At 36.9% G+C, this 18,029-nt stretch overlaps 1 protein-coding gene across 2 annotated transcripts; it reads right to left on the bottom strand.

Annotated features, from left to right (window-relative positions):
- Positions 1-557: 557 nt before the first annotated feature.
- fbxo11a (F-box protein 11a) lies at positions 558-14,368 on the bottom strand. 2 transcript variants are annotated; one of them, XM_028468067.1, is made up of 22 exons: positions 13,900-14,368; positions 11,417-11,541; positions 11,199-11,280; positions 10,906-11,047; positions 10,444-10,573; positions 8,895-8,978; positions 8,687-8,819; positions 8,493-8,599; positions 8,272-8,383; positions 7,914-8,020; positions 7,354-7,491; positions 7,012-7,229; positions 6,714-6,894; positions 6,461-6,583; positions 5,355-5,440; positions 5,191-5,267; positions 4,925-5,068; positions 2,876-2,986; positions 2,642-2,749; positions 2,434-2,542; positions 2,249-2,347; positions 558-1,254 (listed from the first exon to the last, which is right to left on the bottom strand). In XM_028468067.1, the coding sequence occupies exons 1-22, from the start codon at positions 13,991-13,993 to the stop codon at positions 1,125-1,127; spliced, it is 2,640 nt and encodes an 879-aa protein (XP_028323868.1). In that variant the 5' UTR covers positions 13,994-14,368; the 3' UTR covers positions 558-1,124. The 2 variants fall into 2 exon arrangements, with proteins under 2 accessions (XP_028323868.1, XP_028323867.1); XM_028468066.1 differs by having other exon boundaries at positions 10,906-11,050.
- Between the last annotated feature and the right edge of the window lie 3,661 nt (positions 14,369-18,029).

Below are 18,029 nucleotides of genomic sequence, written 5' to 3' on the forward strand. Positions count from 1 at the left end.
ATTAAGTCTAAATGTTATGATACATGCATACATTTCAGTCTGTATGAGAACCCACAATCACCAGTACACATGGATGGGGAAAAAGGTGTCATGAAACCATAAAGCGCTGTTGGTAGATACTTGTCTCAGCTTCAGTTAGAGTGAAAGCCTTTTTATTTCTCCAGCAATGTTGGCAAACAAAGGAATTGTTTTACTTTGTGAGCTAAAATGATTTATCGTTCTAAAACGAAAATATTGATAAATTGCATCTTAACTGGTGTTTGGCTGGTGCCCATTAGACTCAGTGCTCACTGGTTTCTCCCTGAAAGGTGGAGGGGGGAAATATTGTTTTATTCTTTAATAATGCTAAACTCAAGTATAAAAGATGTATTATTAGCACAGCCCATAAAACATGTCATTTGAATGCACATTTCCGCATCTATGCTACTACATTGCAGATGTGAACGAGGCAACATTGCTGGAGAATATTATTGTAGTGTTTTCCTCTTTGCTCTGATCTCTTTCACAGAAAGAAGTTAGATACTGCGACATGAGTATAATTTACAGCAATTCTAGGGTAGAATAACCAAAATTAACATGTTTAATAATAAAATAAAGACATTCAAGTACAGTAAAATTTTTGCATGAAAATACAAAACTACACAAAAAAGCATTAAAATCAAATCTCAACGGTTTTCTTGAGGAAAGCAAAATAAAAAGCTGAAGTGCTAAGTCATTTATCTCGTAAACTTGTCACGAGCATGTCTGTCACCCAGTGATGGAAGCATTTTTGTTTTGGGGTGAGCCTTTTTATCTCTTGGGTGGAAAAAAGTCTCTTCTGGTTTGAGTGCTTGTCCACAATGGATCTGTACATCACTGCATGTTCCTTGAGGGTTTTCATTCATCTCCTACTGGTTGATCGAGTCAACGTTCCCACAAACCCTGAGTCAGATGCTCCTCTGCTTTGCCCCAAAGATCTTTTGTTATTTCCATGACGAGGGCATTCTCTTTCCCACTATATGCGTATGCCTCGAGTCTGTTTCTGCATACGAGGTTTTTCCACCTGCTGCACACGTTATTCCAATCACTGCACAACTTTTTAAGTGTCATATTTCTATTACTGCTAAAGCCGCTGAGTCTGGCCCTCAGTTGTGCTGCAGCGTATTGGACTCTATAGGAGGTGCTGAGTCGTACAGAGTGTCTGTGTCGTGTGTCGGCTCCCCGGCTAATGTGCAGGGATTTGAGAGCGTCCCTGCACCGCAGTCGCAGAAGAATCTAGAGTGGAAAAAGAAATGTTTTAAAAACAATTAAGTGCACTGACAATATGAAAGTTTTCGAGCATTGCTTTTATGAAAATACCAATAGAGCTCATCTCTGATCCACATTAAAACATTGCAATCCTTCTGTCTTTTTTAGTTTCTGATAACACTAATGTTTCATGCTCTCTGGCTTGTAAAGCAATACCACAGAATTGAAACTGATTTAGTAGTTGGTCTACAGTCAGTATTGCATTAATTACCATCATTTCTTTAATATTTGTTTCCCAAATTAAATATATGAAATTGTTGCTGAAGTGAGAATTGGACAATCACTGAGAAACTACAAGAATTTGCTTTTTTTTATTAGGAAAAATGTAAGTGTCAACAATAACCAGTTTTCCTAAATGTGGCAGAATACCACACTCAATAAATTAAAGCAGTGGTTCCCAAGATTTTTTGGATTATGATCTCATTTTGATAACACAAAATTATGCTTGCTATACTACGCAACCAAAACAGAGTAGCGACAAGATACGCCAGCTCAGATATATTATTTTATTTATTTATTATTATTTTTATTTGTTTTTTCTTTATACAGCATTTTGATTGAACTAGATTTGTATTTGACAAAGTGAAATTATAGAATACAGTTGTTTAAATTTGAAAAAAATGTGAATTTTTTTTTAATTAGTTATTTTTATCAATTACTAGCCATTTCAGGCGGCCTCACATGGGGTCACGACTCCAAGGTTGAAAAACCCTGAGTTAAAGGTTATTTAAATGGTTAGTTGGATTAGTGATAGCTTGATTAAAACTTAACCATTAAGGAAAGCTCAAGACAATCAACATCTTAAGATGAAAAAAAACTACCTTTGATTTGAGTGTTTGCCATTAATTACCAAAATAAAAGAAGAGCTGTAACTTTGATGTCTGAAAGGGACCAGTGGTGGGAAGTGCTTGATGAATTAATTTATAAAATCTGTTTCCCATCAGATGTTAATAAGGCTCACCTATCATGTCGGATGAACTCCACGTCGTGTCCTTGGTGACACTTTTTGATGCAGTTCACACAAATGGCATTGCGGTCTGTTGTGTTACAGGTGTGACACCTGTGGATAAACAGTGTGTAAATAATCAGAATGTGCACAAACGATGAGGGAAATATAGCCATAGTTAACTAGAATGAGGGAAATACCTGTAAAAATCATGCATTGGGTAGCTGGTATAACTGGAAATCTTGTACAGGCACTGACCTCTGCTTACAGCCTTTTCAATGGCATCTTGATTGTTAAGAAATTTATTATCTGGAGGCAACATAAGAATCATCACATACAGGTCAGATAGTTTTTAGTTATCAACAGAACATTTAGATTTGTTTAATAAATAAATAAAGAGTAGCGCACCTTTCATTGTAACATTTACACCAGACGCGAGAAACAAGCCGCCAAAACGATTGTTGAAGATCTGATTGCCCTCGAGGGTTGCTGTGGCGTGATTGGTGATCTCAATACCTGGAAGTAGAAAGGAAAAAACATTTTCAAAACGTGTAATCAGAATGGAGCGAATAATAAAGGTCTACATAACTACACATGGATTTTGAAAGGTGTTCTAGATGCTTGTGTACGACCCTAACCAACCTGCAGCAAAACCATCAAATATCCTGTTTTTCCGCAGCACAGGGTGACTGTTGGTGCTAATGAGGACACCTGCTTGAGCATTTCTGAAGATGTCGTTCTCCTCAAGTAAACCTAACGGGACAAAAAATAAAGACTGTTTATCCTACACGAACCCAACAGAACAGTTGCCAACATCATTTGAAAGGACTTTTATTGCCTGTTTAAAATGTTTTTGGTGATCAATAGATTTACAGTTTAATGACACATTACATTACTAGTGGGGATTCAAAACAACCTTAGTCTAATCCAACATAACATTCTCTTTTGAGGCTATTGAGAATTTAGTTTCACAATTACAGTTCAGTCGTTTTTTTATGAACTGAAGATTTGGGCACCTGAACAGTTTTCTCACCAAAGCAACCCGCCCTAGACAGGATGTTGTGATGACTAGGAGTGTGACGATATCTCGATACGGCGAAATATTACAATATTCTTTTTCGCACTATCGATTATCGATATGCTCGCGCTAAGTATCGTTTTTTTTTTTTTTTTTTTTGAACCTTTTCTGCTTTTTCACTAAAATGTGCAGGTACGTCTTCACAGAAATATCGTCACTGTTTGTTGAAGGAATCAATATATTGTTTACTGGAATATTACACTATAATGGTGTCACTGGTAAGACAGACCCTATTTTTTGTTTACAGAAAGCACTATGAGATATTTATTCATTTTCATTCGTATGTTGACACTTATTTACAGAAATGTTGCACTAAAATAGTGTCACTGTTCATTGGACAATTTTTCAATTTATTGTCTTTCAGAGATATAAACTAAAAAATTGTATTTTTTCACTTAATCCATGACATAACAAGAAAAAAAAATATTATCGTAGATTAATTTCTGACCAATATATCGATAATCGCAGTATTGTCATTATCGTGAGCTTTGTATCGCGTATCGTATCGTGAGGTACCCAGAGGTTCCCACCACTAGTGATGACTAAAGCACTAAAGTGTCCTCTAAGCAAAGGTTGAGACAGACCACAGGGTGAGAAATTCACTCTAAAGTGTGATTTATGTTTCTGTAACGACGTCGACGCCTGACGGGCACCTCCAAAAAATCAGAAGCATAAAGTCAGCTTTAGATTCTCAGTGCACGTTTCTCAGAGATCATCTTCATTGTGACTGTACAATACGTGATCCCTGTTAGAAAGATCATTACTTCCATAATGGGATTAAAGCAGCAGAAATGATGCAAACAGCAGTGGATGCACAGAACAAGCTGGGAAACAGAAAAGCTTCTAGAACAGGACAGTAGAGCAGAGCAGACAGTGAGAGACTTCACTGTGATAAAGCAGAAAAGCTGCTCTTCCTCAACTTTAATTTGCTTTATTCTATTTGACTCTCTTTTAGCAGCCCAGTCACTTATACGCCTGGATATTAATAATGTATTCATATGTGGGGTCAAATTAAGCATTTCATTTTGTGCATTGCTGGGATGTCACTGCTAAATAAATATTTTCATACATTTGTAAATTGATTTATTCTTTGAAGCATTAATATAAATGTATACAATTGCAACGACTGGCTTTTAGTCAGGTTAGTACACAGTCAGAGCCATAATTACAATGGCAATAATAATTGACTAAATAACACTTTAATTACACACGTTTCGGTTTTTGGCTTTTGTTTTGTCATTTTCAGTTTCAGCTAACAATTTCCCTTTTCGGTGCATTCCAAGTAGTTACTTTTCTGACAGCTTAAAAGTATATTTTATATCCCCAATTTCATATTCTGCATCAACACTGAAATTTAAGATATCGTAGCATTTTTCTTCTGTATGTAAAGTGTCAATGAGGACAAAAACAACCGTGATCAATGCACAGACTATGATCAACCCTTTACAATCTTCTGTTTAACACTGAAATCCTAAAAGGCTCATATTTAGCTTTATCACACCTAATGAACAACTTGCTCACTGTGGATATGTTGGAAGCTAGGAGAAAGCTAAAACGTACTTAGTTTTTTTTTTTTAGTGTAAACTGTTGTGACAAACGTAAAGGTTCGCTACCTCTTCCTCCGTTGAATATACAGATGCCACCGTCTCTCCCATCATGGATCTTATTCCTTCGCAGAGTGGGATTACTGTCCGTCTTTATCCACACCCCTGCCATTGCGTTGTCAAAGATTTCATTATCCTCTATGAAGCCCAGGCCTAAAATGGCATGCAGCAAAGTTACACAACCATTGGATAACAACATAAAGCAGGAATAATAAAAAGAAAGGCCTTAATTATCAGTGAAAATCTTTTTTTAATAGATTGTGCATGTTTCTTACCCGAATTGTAAACCAAAATTCCTCCATTCTGGCCTCCCCAGATCTTGTTCCGTCTGATCTTAGGATTGCTGCCTGTCCTGTTGAATTTAAGAAGGAAACAAGGGGAGTTATTGCTTCAGTGTTTTATTGCACTTTCTTCTTACTATTAAAATTAGTTCACAAACCTTATCTGAACACCGGAATACATGTGATTGTAAATATCGTTGTCTTCCAGCACACCGTGCCCATTGTCATAGAAGTAGACCCCCACCTGTTTGAATTAAAAAAGCAAAAAAAAAAAAAAACATCTGGTCTGTCACCAATTATTCATCTATTTGATTGTTTTTCTATGAAAAAGTAGATCTATACCAAATAACATTAACATAATGTACAATTCATGTTATTCCAGCTTTTTTAACCATCAACACTATTAATGGTTTGTTTGTCAGCAGTTCTTCTAATTGACGCAATCAGATTTAGAATAGTTTTTATATACAGTATAATATGTAATAATCAGGGCTCGAGATTGCGACCAAATTGGTGTGTGCGAGTGAAAATTCCATGTGGTCGCATCTGTGCGAGTGCGTAGGGTGACCTTATTTTGAAAATCCAATAGGAGGAAACGGGGAGTTACACGCTGAGGTGTCCAGACACGCATAGCAATAGAGCGCATGGGGGGCGCGCCTGGCGGACGTGGGGCGGGGAAGAACTCGCCGAGCAGTGATAGAGCATACACGCGCAGCATCGAGGGGCCCAAACTGATGGACTATGTTGCCATGTTGACTCAGCAGCGGCTGTGTCTGCCCTTGTAAAAAGATCCTTCTACACCGTGTAGTAAACCCACTTTGTCCGTTAGATGAAGAACCACAGGAGAAAAGTTGCTCTCAACTCAGCTGCGTGTCGCACACTGTTTTATTACTTTCACACCCTGGGAAGCAGTACAGAAAATCCGGAAGATAAATGCGCATGCATTCAAAGATCATTTATGTAGTGACAGAAATCACACTCTAACATGCCAGGCCAGATGTTCAGCTCCCAGGGTTAGAGGGTTAGGAGACCCCACTATAAGAGGGGTGAAGCAATGCAGATGCTAAGTTCGTTATGCTACTGTTAAGTTCATTCAAGTACAGCCTTTCTGCTAAATTAAAAAAACAGAATACATGTAACTGGTTGTTATGCTCTGCTGTTGTTTAGAACATTCTTGTTCTTCTTTTTAAAATGATATAAAAGAAATGACCCACCACCACTGGAAAAGTTAGTGTAGAGCCCTGATAATGTAAAGTAACTATACCTGTTTCCCACTGTGTATCCTGTTCCTCCTCAGTACTGGTGTACTTCCTGTTGTCACCCACACCCCTGCCAACGTGTTGCTGTACACCTCATTTTCTTCGATCACTCCTTGTCCTTTTTCATGCTGCGAGACAAAAATAACATCACATTTATATGAAGCTTTTTTTTATTACAGCGAAAACAGACTCAATGTTGGGTTATTCCTTTTTTGAAAAATAATGGTTTGAACGGCACCGTGTTTTGAAAACATTTACCACATATATGCCGCCGTGTTGGCCGTCATGGATCTTGTTGTGTCTGACGATGGGGCAACTATTTGTCCTGATCTGGATTCCAGCCAAGGCGTTACCATAGATATCGTTCCCTTCAATGAGGCCTCGGCCATCGCCAAAGATATAAACACCCCCTTGGTTACCATTAAAAATGGCGTTTCCTCTATATATGTTTAAAAAAGAGAGAGAAGAAGACAAACCAACATCTGTGAGGATGAGATAAAAGAACATTGAAATGACACTAATCTTATTTTGCATTGGACGGGCCGTTAATACTAACCTTATAGTGGGGTCACTGTTGGAGGTTATCCACACTCCAGCAAAGTTGTTTGCAGAGATCTTATTTTCAATAAACTGGCCTCGACCCTTTTCGTGCACGTAGATTCCCCCCGTCTGACCATGATGGATCTCACACCTGACAACTGTTGGATTAGCGTACGCCTTCACCTCAAAACCAGCAATTCGGTTCCTGTGGATGTTGCAGCTGTCAAAGTAACCCTAGAAATGCACAAAGATACATTAATCACCATATTTATTAGTTTTAACACATCCCTTTGCAGTTTTTGAGTCTCTATAAATGAACAAAACGTACAAACATTTACCATCCTGTATAGTATCTTACCATGCCATGGTCAAAGGTGAACACGCCTACATCTCTCCCATGGTGGATGTGGTTCCGTCTGATGATCGGGTTCCCATGGTTCTTTACCCAGATCCCAGCCAGGGCATTGTTGGAGATCTCATTGTCTTCATATATTCCCTGAACAATGAACCCAGGTTATTTACTGTGTTTATGTGTTATTGCACCATTTTTGGCATTAGAGACTTCCTACATCACACGCTTCATCCTCACCAGTCTTTTGTAAATAATGGTACTTAATGGTATTTAAGAAATAGTGATACTGACCAGGGGGTGTCTGCTTCTACCCCCTGCACCATGGGACTATGGATGAAAAAGCTAAATCCGGTGTATTTACAACTTTGGCTGTACATTAATACACACTGTCCCACTCAAATAAACAAATAAATTAAAAAAAAAATATGAGTGATGAAGCAAGTCTTTGGAATATTTCAGTTATAAATCAGATCATTGTTGACAACATTTTACCAGTAAACAGAAACATTGCCATGGGATGATTACAGATAGTAAACAATAAGATAAGATAAGAAGACTGTCGTTACCTGTGCATGATCAGTGATGTAAAGGCCGACGTTTTCACAGTCACTGATGTTGCAGTGCTTGATTGTAGGACAAGCACCCTGGCCACTTACACAGACGGCTGATCCCACTGCAACATACAATTTCAGTTCACAACACCTTTTTTTTGAAGGTAAAACAATGAGAAAAGCCCAACTTATTTTTTGCCCAAAGGCAGGGAAGAAGAAAAAAAAAAATTATGATTATGATCACCTGCATCAACATAGCTCCCAGCCTCACAGACTATATACATAGGTGAGCAAATACAATTAGAATAAACTTTCTAGGACAACTACATATGATACAGTACACGTAAATTACAGCCAAGCTGTTATAGATTACCAGTGCATGTGCTCCGTATTATGCAGTGGTCAATGATGGGGCTGCAGTTGACCGTAATCTCCAAGCAGTGGTGTGCGTTGTGGTGCTGAGCAGATTTATCATCGGGGTTAAACTGCAGCCAAGACAACAGAAAATAAAATGTCAGCAACAGAGATGTGCAGTACATGTAATTTTCATTTTTTTTTCTGAAAAAAAAAAAACAAAAAAAGACATCTCCTCACCCTTATAGTCATGTATCCAACATAAGCATCTTCAGAGCCCTCCATGAAAACAAATGTGGAGTCCCTGGTGTTCTCAATAATTACTTTCTCTGCTACTTTTCCAGGAGCTGCAAAATTATCATAAAGATGTCATTACAAAGGATACTAAAAAAAATGTGCAATGACATTCTATCCAAAAACTAGGTCCCACTTACCAGCACCAATCATTGTTATTGGCGACTCGATGTAGATCCATTCGTCTGTGTAAATGCCCGAGTGGACAAATATGAGGCCATCGAAGTGAGGCTCCTGACCGCCTCCAAGTGCATCCTCAATGGTGTCGTAGTACTGTGAAAACATTCAGTCAGTAAAAGACCAAGCAGAAGGACTGAGTGGACAACAACAACAATAATGTCAACTTACAAACATGTTATCTCTCCCTTTGTATCTGGCAGGATTACTGTAGAAGTGCTCAGCAAAGCCTGGCTTCACATGTGCACCTTTATACTGAAAAACAAGAAAAGTTTGCCTTTATTAACAGAGCAAATCATAAACACAACGTACTTGATGAAGAACGCCTGAGACGTCCTTGTCTAAAGAACAGTATTTCATATGAATATAGGTCAACAAACACATGCCTGTCTAAAAACACTGTCTCCTCTGTGCCACAAACACTAAATGTCACCAGTATGGCTTGTGGCGTTTCTATTGACGTGACACTATGGGACTGAGCATTTGAGAAATTCAAAGAATGTACAGTAAGTAGTATGTAAGTTCAAAAAGTACTAAAAATTAAACTATAGGCAACAAAAGCGTAACGGTACAACTCAGAGCGCTAACATTGACCAATGAGGATTTATTATTGAGCGGGGCACTGGACCAGTGGTTTTCAACCAGCAACCCCCAAAATAAAGGTGCCAGAGACTGGGGACCCCCACTGTACCTGAAGGTGGTTGAACAGGCCTTGCTTCCGTCAGTCTGCCACAGGGCAGCTGTGGCTACAATGGTAGCTTACCACCACTAAGTGTGGAGTGAAAGAATAATGCCTTAATTCTGTAAAGCACTTTGAGTGTCCATAAAATCCAATGCATTATTATTATTATTACTATTATTATTAACACAAACATGAACATTAAAGAACAGTCATGTGGAGACAGGGTCATCTATAAGGGGGAATGAAGGGGAGAAATTTTTGGGGCCCATCTATAAAGTCAGCAAACTGGTCCATTGTTATTAAAGATGTAAATCTTTGTTTTAACTAGAAACGAAATGGGTTAAAAGTGACTAAAAATGGTGGAAAAGGTGGTTAAATTGTGTTTTAAAAATTACAGAAATGTAGGAAAAATTTGTTTAAACTGGCAAATAATGGGCATGACAAATCGTGAATGTGGTTATACTGGAAAAAATAAGCATGAAATATGGTAAAAAGAGGTTAAAAGTACCAATAATGGGTCACATATGCTAGATTAGGTGGGAAAAGTGGTGGAAAGTGTTTATAAGTGCCCAAAAATGTATGAAAGTGGAAAAATGTTCAGATAATCCATTGAAATTTGATGAAGAAGTGAAAGAAATTGAGTAATGTCACAAAAAATGCATTAAAAGAAGCAAAAATATGGCAAGAAAATGTAATGAAACAAGGGTAAAATATGGAAGGTTTGGTGTAGTTGCAGAAAAGGTAAAATAAGCAAAAATGGGCTGAAACTGGACTCTGGCGACCCCCTGAATGCGTCTCGCAGCCTCAAATGGGGTCTTGACCCCAAAGTTGAGAACCCCTGCACTAGACTATGCCCCTACAACATAGCGCTCATTAACCTATCCTTTAACTCTATTACAAAGGCTTTGGGATACATGACTGAATAGTTCAAATGCACATAATGATGTTTTATGGTCAACGTAAGCCAACGTTGTCACTGTACTTTTTTTCCTTCACTACATCATCACTAAATGAATAAACCCAGTGGAACTTTCATACCAGCTGCTGGAAACTCTCCTTCCAGGGGTTAGGCTGCTCATATTCTTCTGGGTTTATCTGGTAGAACTTCCCAGCCTCCGGGTGCATCATAGGCCGTGTGTACTCGAACACTTCCATGTATAACCTCTTCCTGTAAATAAAAAAAAAAGTTTCTAAGCTGCTGTGTCAAGATACTCACACAATATAAACGATTGCTTGCCAAAGACTTCTTTTTCTTTTTAAACATTAGTCATTAATATGGTTTTCTTCCTAGAACAGCTTAAAGTCTTTACTATAGCAAAAACAGGTAAAACTGCAGCGCAAGCACAAAGAACAGAGTTATACTTAATACAAAAATAACCATCTGTGGATAATGAGAAATATTTAGAGAATTACAAATTCCCTGAAATAGGAACCAAACATGCACATGATCGGGCTTTCAGCAAAAAGGAAAATAATGATCTCCATGCCGACGGGTCTCACCATAGTATGGGGTCATTGGCTAGTTCACTGAAACGCTTGCACACACATGCTGCACGACACAAATCCTGCTCCAACAGGTATGAGAAAATCTTTAACACCACCTCGTCTGGGAGCTTCTCCTGTAAATACTGCTCTGCTGGAGCTGCTGAGAAAAACAATAACAGTTGAACGAGGATTAAAAAAACATTAAAAGCACATACATTTTAATGGTAGGAGTTCATCATGTCTTTGAATGAGGAAAAGAGGGCCAGAAAAATAAGAAAAACATGATAAACAACACATTCCTTTATTACCTGATAACTCTGGAACCTTTCCTGAAACTCTGGGACGTTTGGGTCGGTGCCCAAAGTTTTCTGTGGTTGAAGTGGAAGCACCCTGTAAAAAAGGAAAGTTAGCAAATAGCACAAAAAAATTATTTCTATCAATGTTATCAATTATCTCCATACAGTTATTGGCCAGTAATAATTTAAAAACATTTAAAAAAAAAAAAAAAGCTTGTTGCCGAGTGTACCTCCATGTTGGTCTTTGTCGGACACACTGTTCTCTTAGGTAGAGACTTTCTTCTAAGTTGGTAGGGACTGTTCTGAGCTCCTGGACCGGATTCTTCTGCAACCATATCTGCAGGAACGTCCTCATCTGCAAACAGTAGAAAGGATAGAAGAGTAGTTGTGATGCCAAAGAGTACTAACAACAGAAATGTAGGAATAAATGTATGGCAGGCGTAAGCTGTCAAGCACTCAAATCAAATTCAGTGAGTAAATCAGCTTTTTGATATTTCCAAATATAAGGGTGTTGAAAAAAAATTGCGCGATTCTCGAATCGATCCAAAATGCATCCGTATCGATTTATTTATTTATTCATTTATTTTATTTATTTTTTTTTTTATTTATTTACTTTATTTAACCAGGAAAGTCTTTTCCACAGCACGAGACATTGTAACTGCACAAAGAAGTGCTCTGAAACCTGGACATGTTGACCAGCTTGTGTTTTTTCAATAAAATGTAAAAATAAAGTACTAACTTTCTGCATTTATTTGTTGTTCTAGGCATATACTTCAGTTAAGTTGCACTAAATTCATGTTGCACTAAAGTCAAAGTTGCTTTAAAAGCCACAGGCAGATTGTATGTTATTTTTTTTATTTTAAGTTGTTGGCACATGGCATGTTAAAGCCAATGTTTTGAGTGTAAAATATGCCAATAAAATATATTTCATACATAATGTTCTTGTGAAGGTGCACAAATATACAGATTGGTTGTTTCTTAAGTCATATATATATATATAAAAAAAAAAAATGGCAATAATCGCATTGTACTTTAATATCGGGATATATCGTACTGTATCCTGACCTATGTATCGGGATACGAATCGTATCGCCAGATGCCAGGCTATACACACCCCTATCCAATTATATGAATAATACTGACTTATAAAAACCATAGGATTATTAGCTTTTTCTCCATGCACTCCACATTCCACAATGCCTTATTTCAAAGTACTCAAATGCGTAATTCAGATACATTAATTAATAATAGTATATCCAACTAAAAAAATTGGCTTAAACAATAAACTACACGCACATATATAGTTTGGATGGCTTACAAATCTGTGTTGAGAGAGGGTTCAGTGGTAATAAAGTGCAACGTCAACCAAAACATTCACATTTCTAGGTCTTTTCCTCAAATGAATGATGAGAGGACAACCTTTCCTGATAGAACATGCATTGCAAACGTTGTCTGCTAGTTGCTTTGGTTGCAAAGGTGTCAGTCCCCAGAAACAAGGCCAGTAACCACTACAAACCCTTTATTTACCAACCCAGGACAACCAAATCAATTTGTGCCGAGTAATTAAGATAGCTTTTAAAAGTTGGGATATGTGAAGCTTGATCAGAATTTGTTAATCTGTCCTTTATCTGTAACTTTATACTGCCTTGAAAGTAAAACAGAAGAGAACTCGGTATAGAAGAAAATATTATTATTATGAATCTTATCTCAGACCAAGGATACAATAAAATTAGTTTTAAGACACATTGAAATAATGAATCATTGATGAAAATATCTAAAAAAAATTTAAAAAAACAAATACCTCCATGTTATGGACGTCTTTAACATATTCGGTCCGCAGAAATATTTACTACCAAACAAACAATTGTTCGACCCACTTTACAAACCATCCTTTAGCAAATAATGTGTAATCTAACATTAAACCGTGACAACAATAAACTGAACTAAAAGTATGAAGTTTAAGAAGTTCTATCTGTGGTCTGTGACATTACATTACACTCTTCAAGTCAAAAGGACACTAAAACAACTTAGTTGCCTTGTGTTTATATTGAATGAAAGTCGTATTCGCTTACTGTACACGGTCTCATGCCACACACTATCTGATTGCACAATTTATTTATAAAGTACATAAAAAAATAAATAGTGTGCTTTTAACCTGTTATCCTATTACATTGGTATTGCAATGATGTTTCTGCTGTGACTATATGGGTTTTAATCCCTTATTACCGGAACACAAGCCGCAAACCGACTATGCTAATAATAACAGCTAACTAGCATGCGAGGCTACGTTAGCTTGCTACGACGGACTACTTAGTGCATCGTTCCTAGCGTCTGTCAGGCATGAAAACGGAAGTACGTTGTAATATGCCGTGAATTAACTCATCTTCATTACACTCACTTGTGTCCAGACACGTTTGTATGTGTGTGTGGTCTCATGAATGCAAAGGGAAAAGCCCACTTGGGGTAAAAATCCAGCGTAACAAAGCGCGGCCTCGTTGCTAAATACCAATGTAGAAGCCGCGGTGTTCCCTATCATCTGTGCGCAGCTTTAAACTCGCCATTACCGTCCAGCTGACTGCCGACAGTAAACAGCGCCAAAGGAATGCTTAGGTTAAACTTACACCAACACAATGTCGGACAGGTAAAGAGAAAGACACGCTAATAACTTGTTATGAACCAGGTGGTTTTGTTGTAAGACTGGGTGAGTGATCACCTCTTTCCTGGTGGTTCCTCTCCGGCTGCACCGGGCGCGGCCTCGACACTCGCCTTGGTCTTCTGCTAACGTTACCCGCTCTGACGGAGTTCATTTGGGGTGCTGTTGAACCGGAGGAAACGTCAAAGCCTTCGCTGCAGAGGAGGCGACGCAGAGTCCACCGTCTATGTCTTCCTCTTCAGCGAAGCAGAATTTGCCATTTTCGGCCGTAGCTGCCGAGAAACGTCTGGCCGTGTGTTAGTCCCGTTTCCCCGCACTGGCGTCACGTCTAGCCCTGATCCACCGAGGCAGGAGGAGCCATAACAGTCAGGCACGGTCCGTCAGGCCTCGGTCGCATCACATGGGAGGACCTTTACCATCACGTTGGCTCTGCTGCTTCAATGCGGTCTATTCAACTGTGTTTTTAGCCTCACTGTCAGTGAGCATCGTGTGCGAGTCCGCTGTTAATAGCAGCAGCTGCCAGCATCCTGTGCCTGGCTCAAAGACACTACGGCACCGGCATCCCGTCTATCGAATCTTAAAGGAACCATAACACTTTTAATACTTCACCACGGTCTGAGGGCCAAATCTATGGAGGTGGATTTGTGTCTTTAATATTCAATCAAAAAAAAAGTTGCTTCAAAAGTTTTTTTTTTTTTTTTTTAATCACTTAAATCAAAAACACCCTTTTAAATCAAAGACAAAATGGTTTGGATGAAAATTAATATTTGACACACACTCAAAACACTTTTTTTATTTGGTTGAAAAGAATTATATTATTAGTGAAGTTAATTATTATTATTATTATTATTATTATTATTATTATTATTATTATTATTATTTGGGCCATATTATGGTTAGGCAAACATTTGTGGTTTTATTATTCAATCTTAAAAATGTAATTTAAATCAAAAATATACCCTTTCAATAGAAAAACAAAAAACCATTCACTTTAATAAATAAAAAAAAAATAGTTTCAATCAAACAATAACTCAGATTTTCTTTTTAAAAACGAGAAAAATAGTTTTAATGTAATTATTTGGGGGTGTCAAATATTCATTTGCATTCAGACTTTTTTTTTTTCTTCCTTTGGTTAAAAAATTGTTTTTTGATTGAAGTAAAGTTGTGTTTAGTTTAAGTACTTTTTGATTTATCAACTTTAAAAATAAATAAAGACAGAAATATACCTCCATACAAATCTAGTTTATCACTGGATTTTTGTTACACCTGGAAGGTGTTTAAAAAAAAAGATGTTAGAAAATGCAGTACAAGTGAATATTCTTCATCCAATTTTACAGTGGTGACTGTAAATGTTAATGTGGGTGCATTAATGATAATAATAATTTGATATTCCAGATTGTATCTTTTTTCCTGATACATTTCTTGTTATTCTGTACAATGGCATCTATTAGGGTTAACAATTATGTAGCACCTGCTATATAAACAAGGTTTTTGAACTGAAAAGGCCCATGTTTACACTTGAAATATCAGCTTAATATTGAGTAATGACCTGTCAAACATGTAATATAATCAGGATTAGTCATGTACAATGAAAAGGTTTGTAAATCAGTTTATCCATCGTCTATTTTAATTATGAACTTGTATTTGGCATCGTGAAAAGGCTGTGGTTGGTGAGAAAACAAATATTAACTCAAGACTGGATGAATTGTATAATCAAACCTAATAATAAATAATTGTACACTGCCAACTTTGATTTACATATTACTCAAATGTAATATCTTAAAAGGACCACCAACCTGTTTTCAGTTGAGTTGAGTTCCTACCAGCATCATCACTCTGACCTAAAATAACAGAAAAATAATCACAAATGAGTCTAATAGAATATTAAAAAAATTCAATATTTTCAGTGTCAGTATATATACAATGACCTGTGTCAAATGTCCAATGATTTGTAAAAGCTGCCAATATGTTTAATCTAATATAATTATGCATGAAAGGAAATGCTCTTTTGTTTCAGTCGAGACATGCAGTACATGTATTCTGCAGATATCAAAAGCTGTATTTATTTCATCAGTATCAGGTGCAGAGTACAGTATATAGACTCTGGATCCCATCTGAATGTGGTCAGTGATATGGGGCAACATGCAAAGTAAACGTACAAAAAACATACACCAAATATACACAAAATGACTACAAAAACATACAAAATTACAGAAATATACACAATGAGATACACAAAAATGACTCCTAAAACACAACAAAAGTACTCCCGTACCTGTCCCCTAAGTCATATGTTATTGTCTTTCTAGTTTCTTGGTCGGGATGCAACTGAAACTGAATTGCCCCTCTGGGACAAATGAAGTTTTCTGAATCTGAAGTAAACAAAATAACTCACAGCACACAAGACAACAACAAAAACTACATAGAATGACATTAAAAGCATGCAAATCGACAACAGAAATACACAAAATTACTCCAAAACACACATTACAACAGCAAAAACACACAAAATGTGAGAAAAATATTTAAAATGACCCCAAAAATATAGAAAATTACAATAAAAACTCACTAAATGGACCAAAAAATACACAAAATGACTCCAAAACAACAACAAAAACACACAAAATGAGAGAAAACTATATAAAAATGACCCCAAAAATATAGGAAATTACAACAAAAACACACAAAATGAGAGAAAAATCTATAAAAACGACTCCAAAAATAAAGAAAATTACAATCAAAGCACACAGAAATGAAAAATACAAATTAAACATAATGGGGGAAAAAAAAAAATGCACAAACCATTTGTTCTTTCCTGTGTTAGCTCTCAAATTGGTCATTATTCTGAATGCTGACGTCAATGTATATAATCGTTATTTAATTAACAGTCCTTTACTTCATTATGTACGGTTTATTTTTTTATTTTCTTTCTTTTCTCTGTTTAGTGTTTATTCTTGACCGCTTGAGCCTCTGTAACAAAGTCACTTCCCACTAAGATAAATAAAGTATTTCTGATTCAGATTGTGAATGTTGATAATGTGGCCTTCAGATTAGACAATCATATTTTTGTGGCCCCTGCTGTGCCCATCATTACGAGCTTTGTAATTGTCCACTAGATGTCTCCCTGCGTCCATCTCTATAACTCCATGTTGTGTGTAGTTGTAGCAGATCCTTCCACCTCAATGATTCACATCTTTGTGGAACTCTTCTGCATTGGGCTTTGTCTTCTTGTCTTCTATTGTGTAATTCCAATATTCTGTCTTTCTTTTGTTACTTTGCAGGTTTCTATAGTCACGTAAAATATATTTCCAGTCAAGTTGAGGGTGTCATCACATTATTGTTTATATTAGAATTGCCAACAAAAAAAAATAAAAAATACATGAAAGAAAAAACACATTTGATTGACTAAAATGCTAACCAATGTTTTTTTATTATGCAAATATTTACGAGTATGATTTCAATTAGTGACTGGGGTGACAGCTTGTTACTCAATCAGCATAATTGTGTGACACTGACTAATTAACGCTATTTAATGAGTCACACTGAGCTGCAATGGTGTTCTACACCTGCAGGGGGCAGCATTCACACAACTCGTGAAATATACGTTTGTCACATGCCTTTTCCACTCCATCTATTTAGTTTCAGAGGTGCTTTCCAATCAATTCTAGCCCTGAACACTGCACCGTCTGGAGTGAGTTGTCTAGTGGCCATTGACCCACATGTGTGTTTGTCCGATAATGTTAATGATGACTGACCTCAATGAATGGAGTGAGCTATACTCTCTTATTTAAATCTTCAGCAACTGTAATTTCTGTGTAACAAAGATATTCTTCTTCTTCGTGTTGTTTTTTTTGTTTTTTGTTTTTTTTTGTGCCATATTTTCCCAATCAAGTTTTTGTGTTATTTATTTATTTATTTCAAAGTACTGTGACTGTGATTAGTGTGGCTCTGGCCAGATGTTATTTTTGTACCCTGTCTTACATAAGATTCCCTACAACAATATTTTTAACTTCATTTTCTTATTTGAATTTTCTATTAATATCAGGAGTAAATATAGTAAAAACAGATTAGTTTTTTTTTTTTTTACCTCCGTCTGAGACACAGAGAGCCAAACTGTCAATGTTTTTGTTGTTTTTTGACTGTAATCTGTTGGAGATATGACAGTGAGGCACGTGTTGGCTTGGTAACCA

The sequence above is a fragment of the Gouania willdenowi genome, chromosome 15, assembly GCF_900634775.1.
Source record: "Gouania willdenowi chromosome 15, fGouWil2.1, whole genome shotgun sequence".
NCBI classification, from domain to species: domain Eukaryota; kingdom Metazoa; phylum Chordata; class Actinopteri; order Blenniiformes; family Gobiesocidae; genus Gouania; species Gouania willdenowi.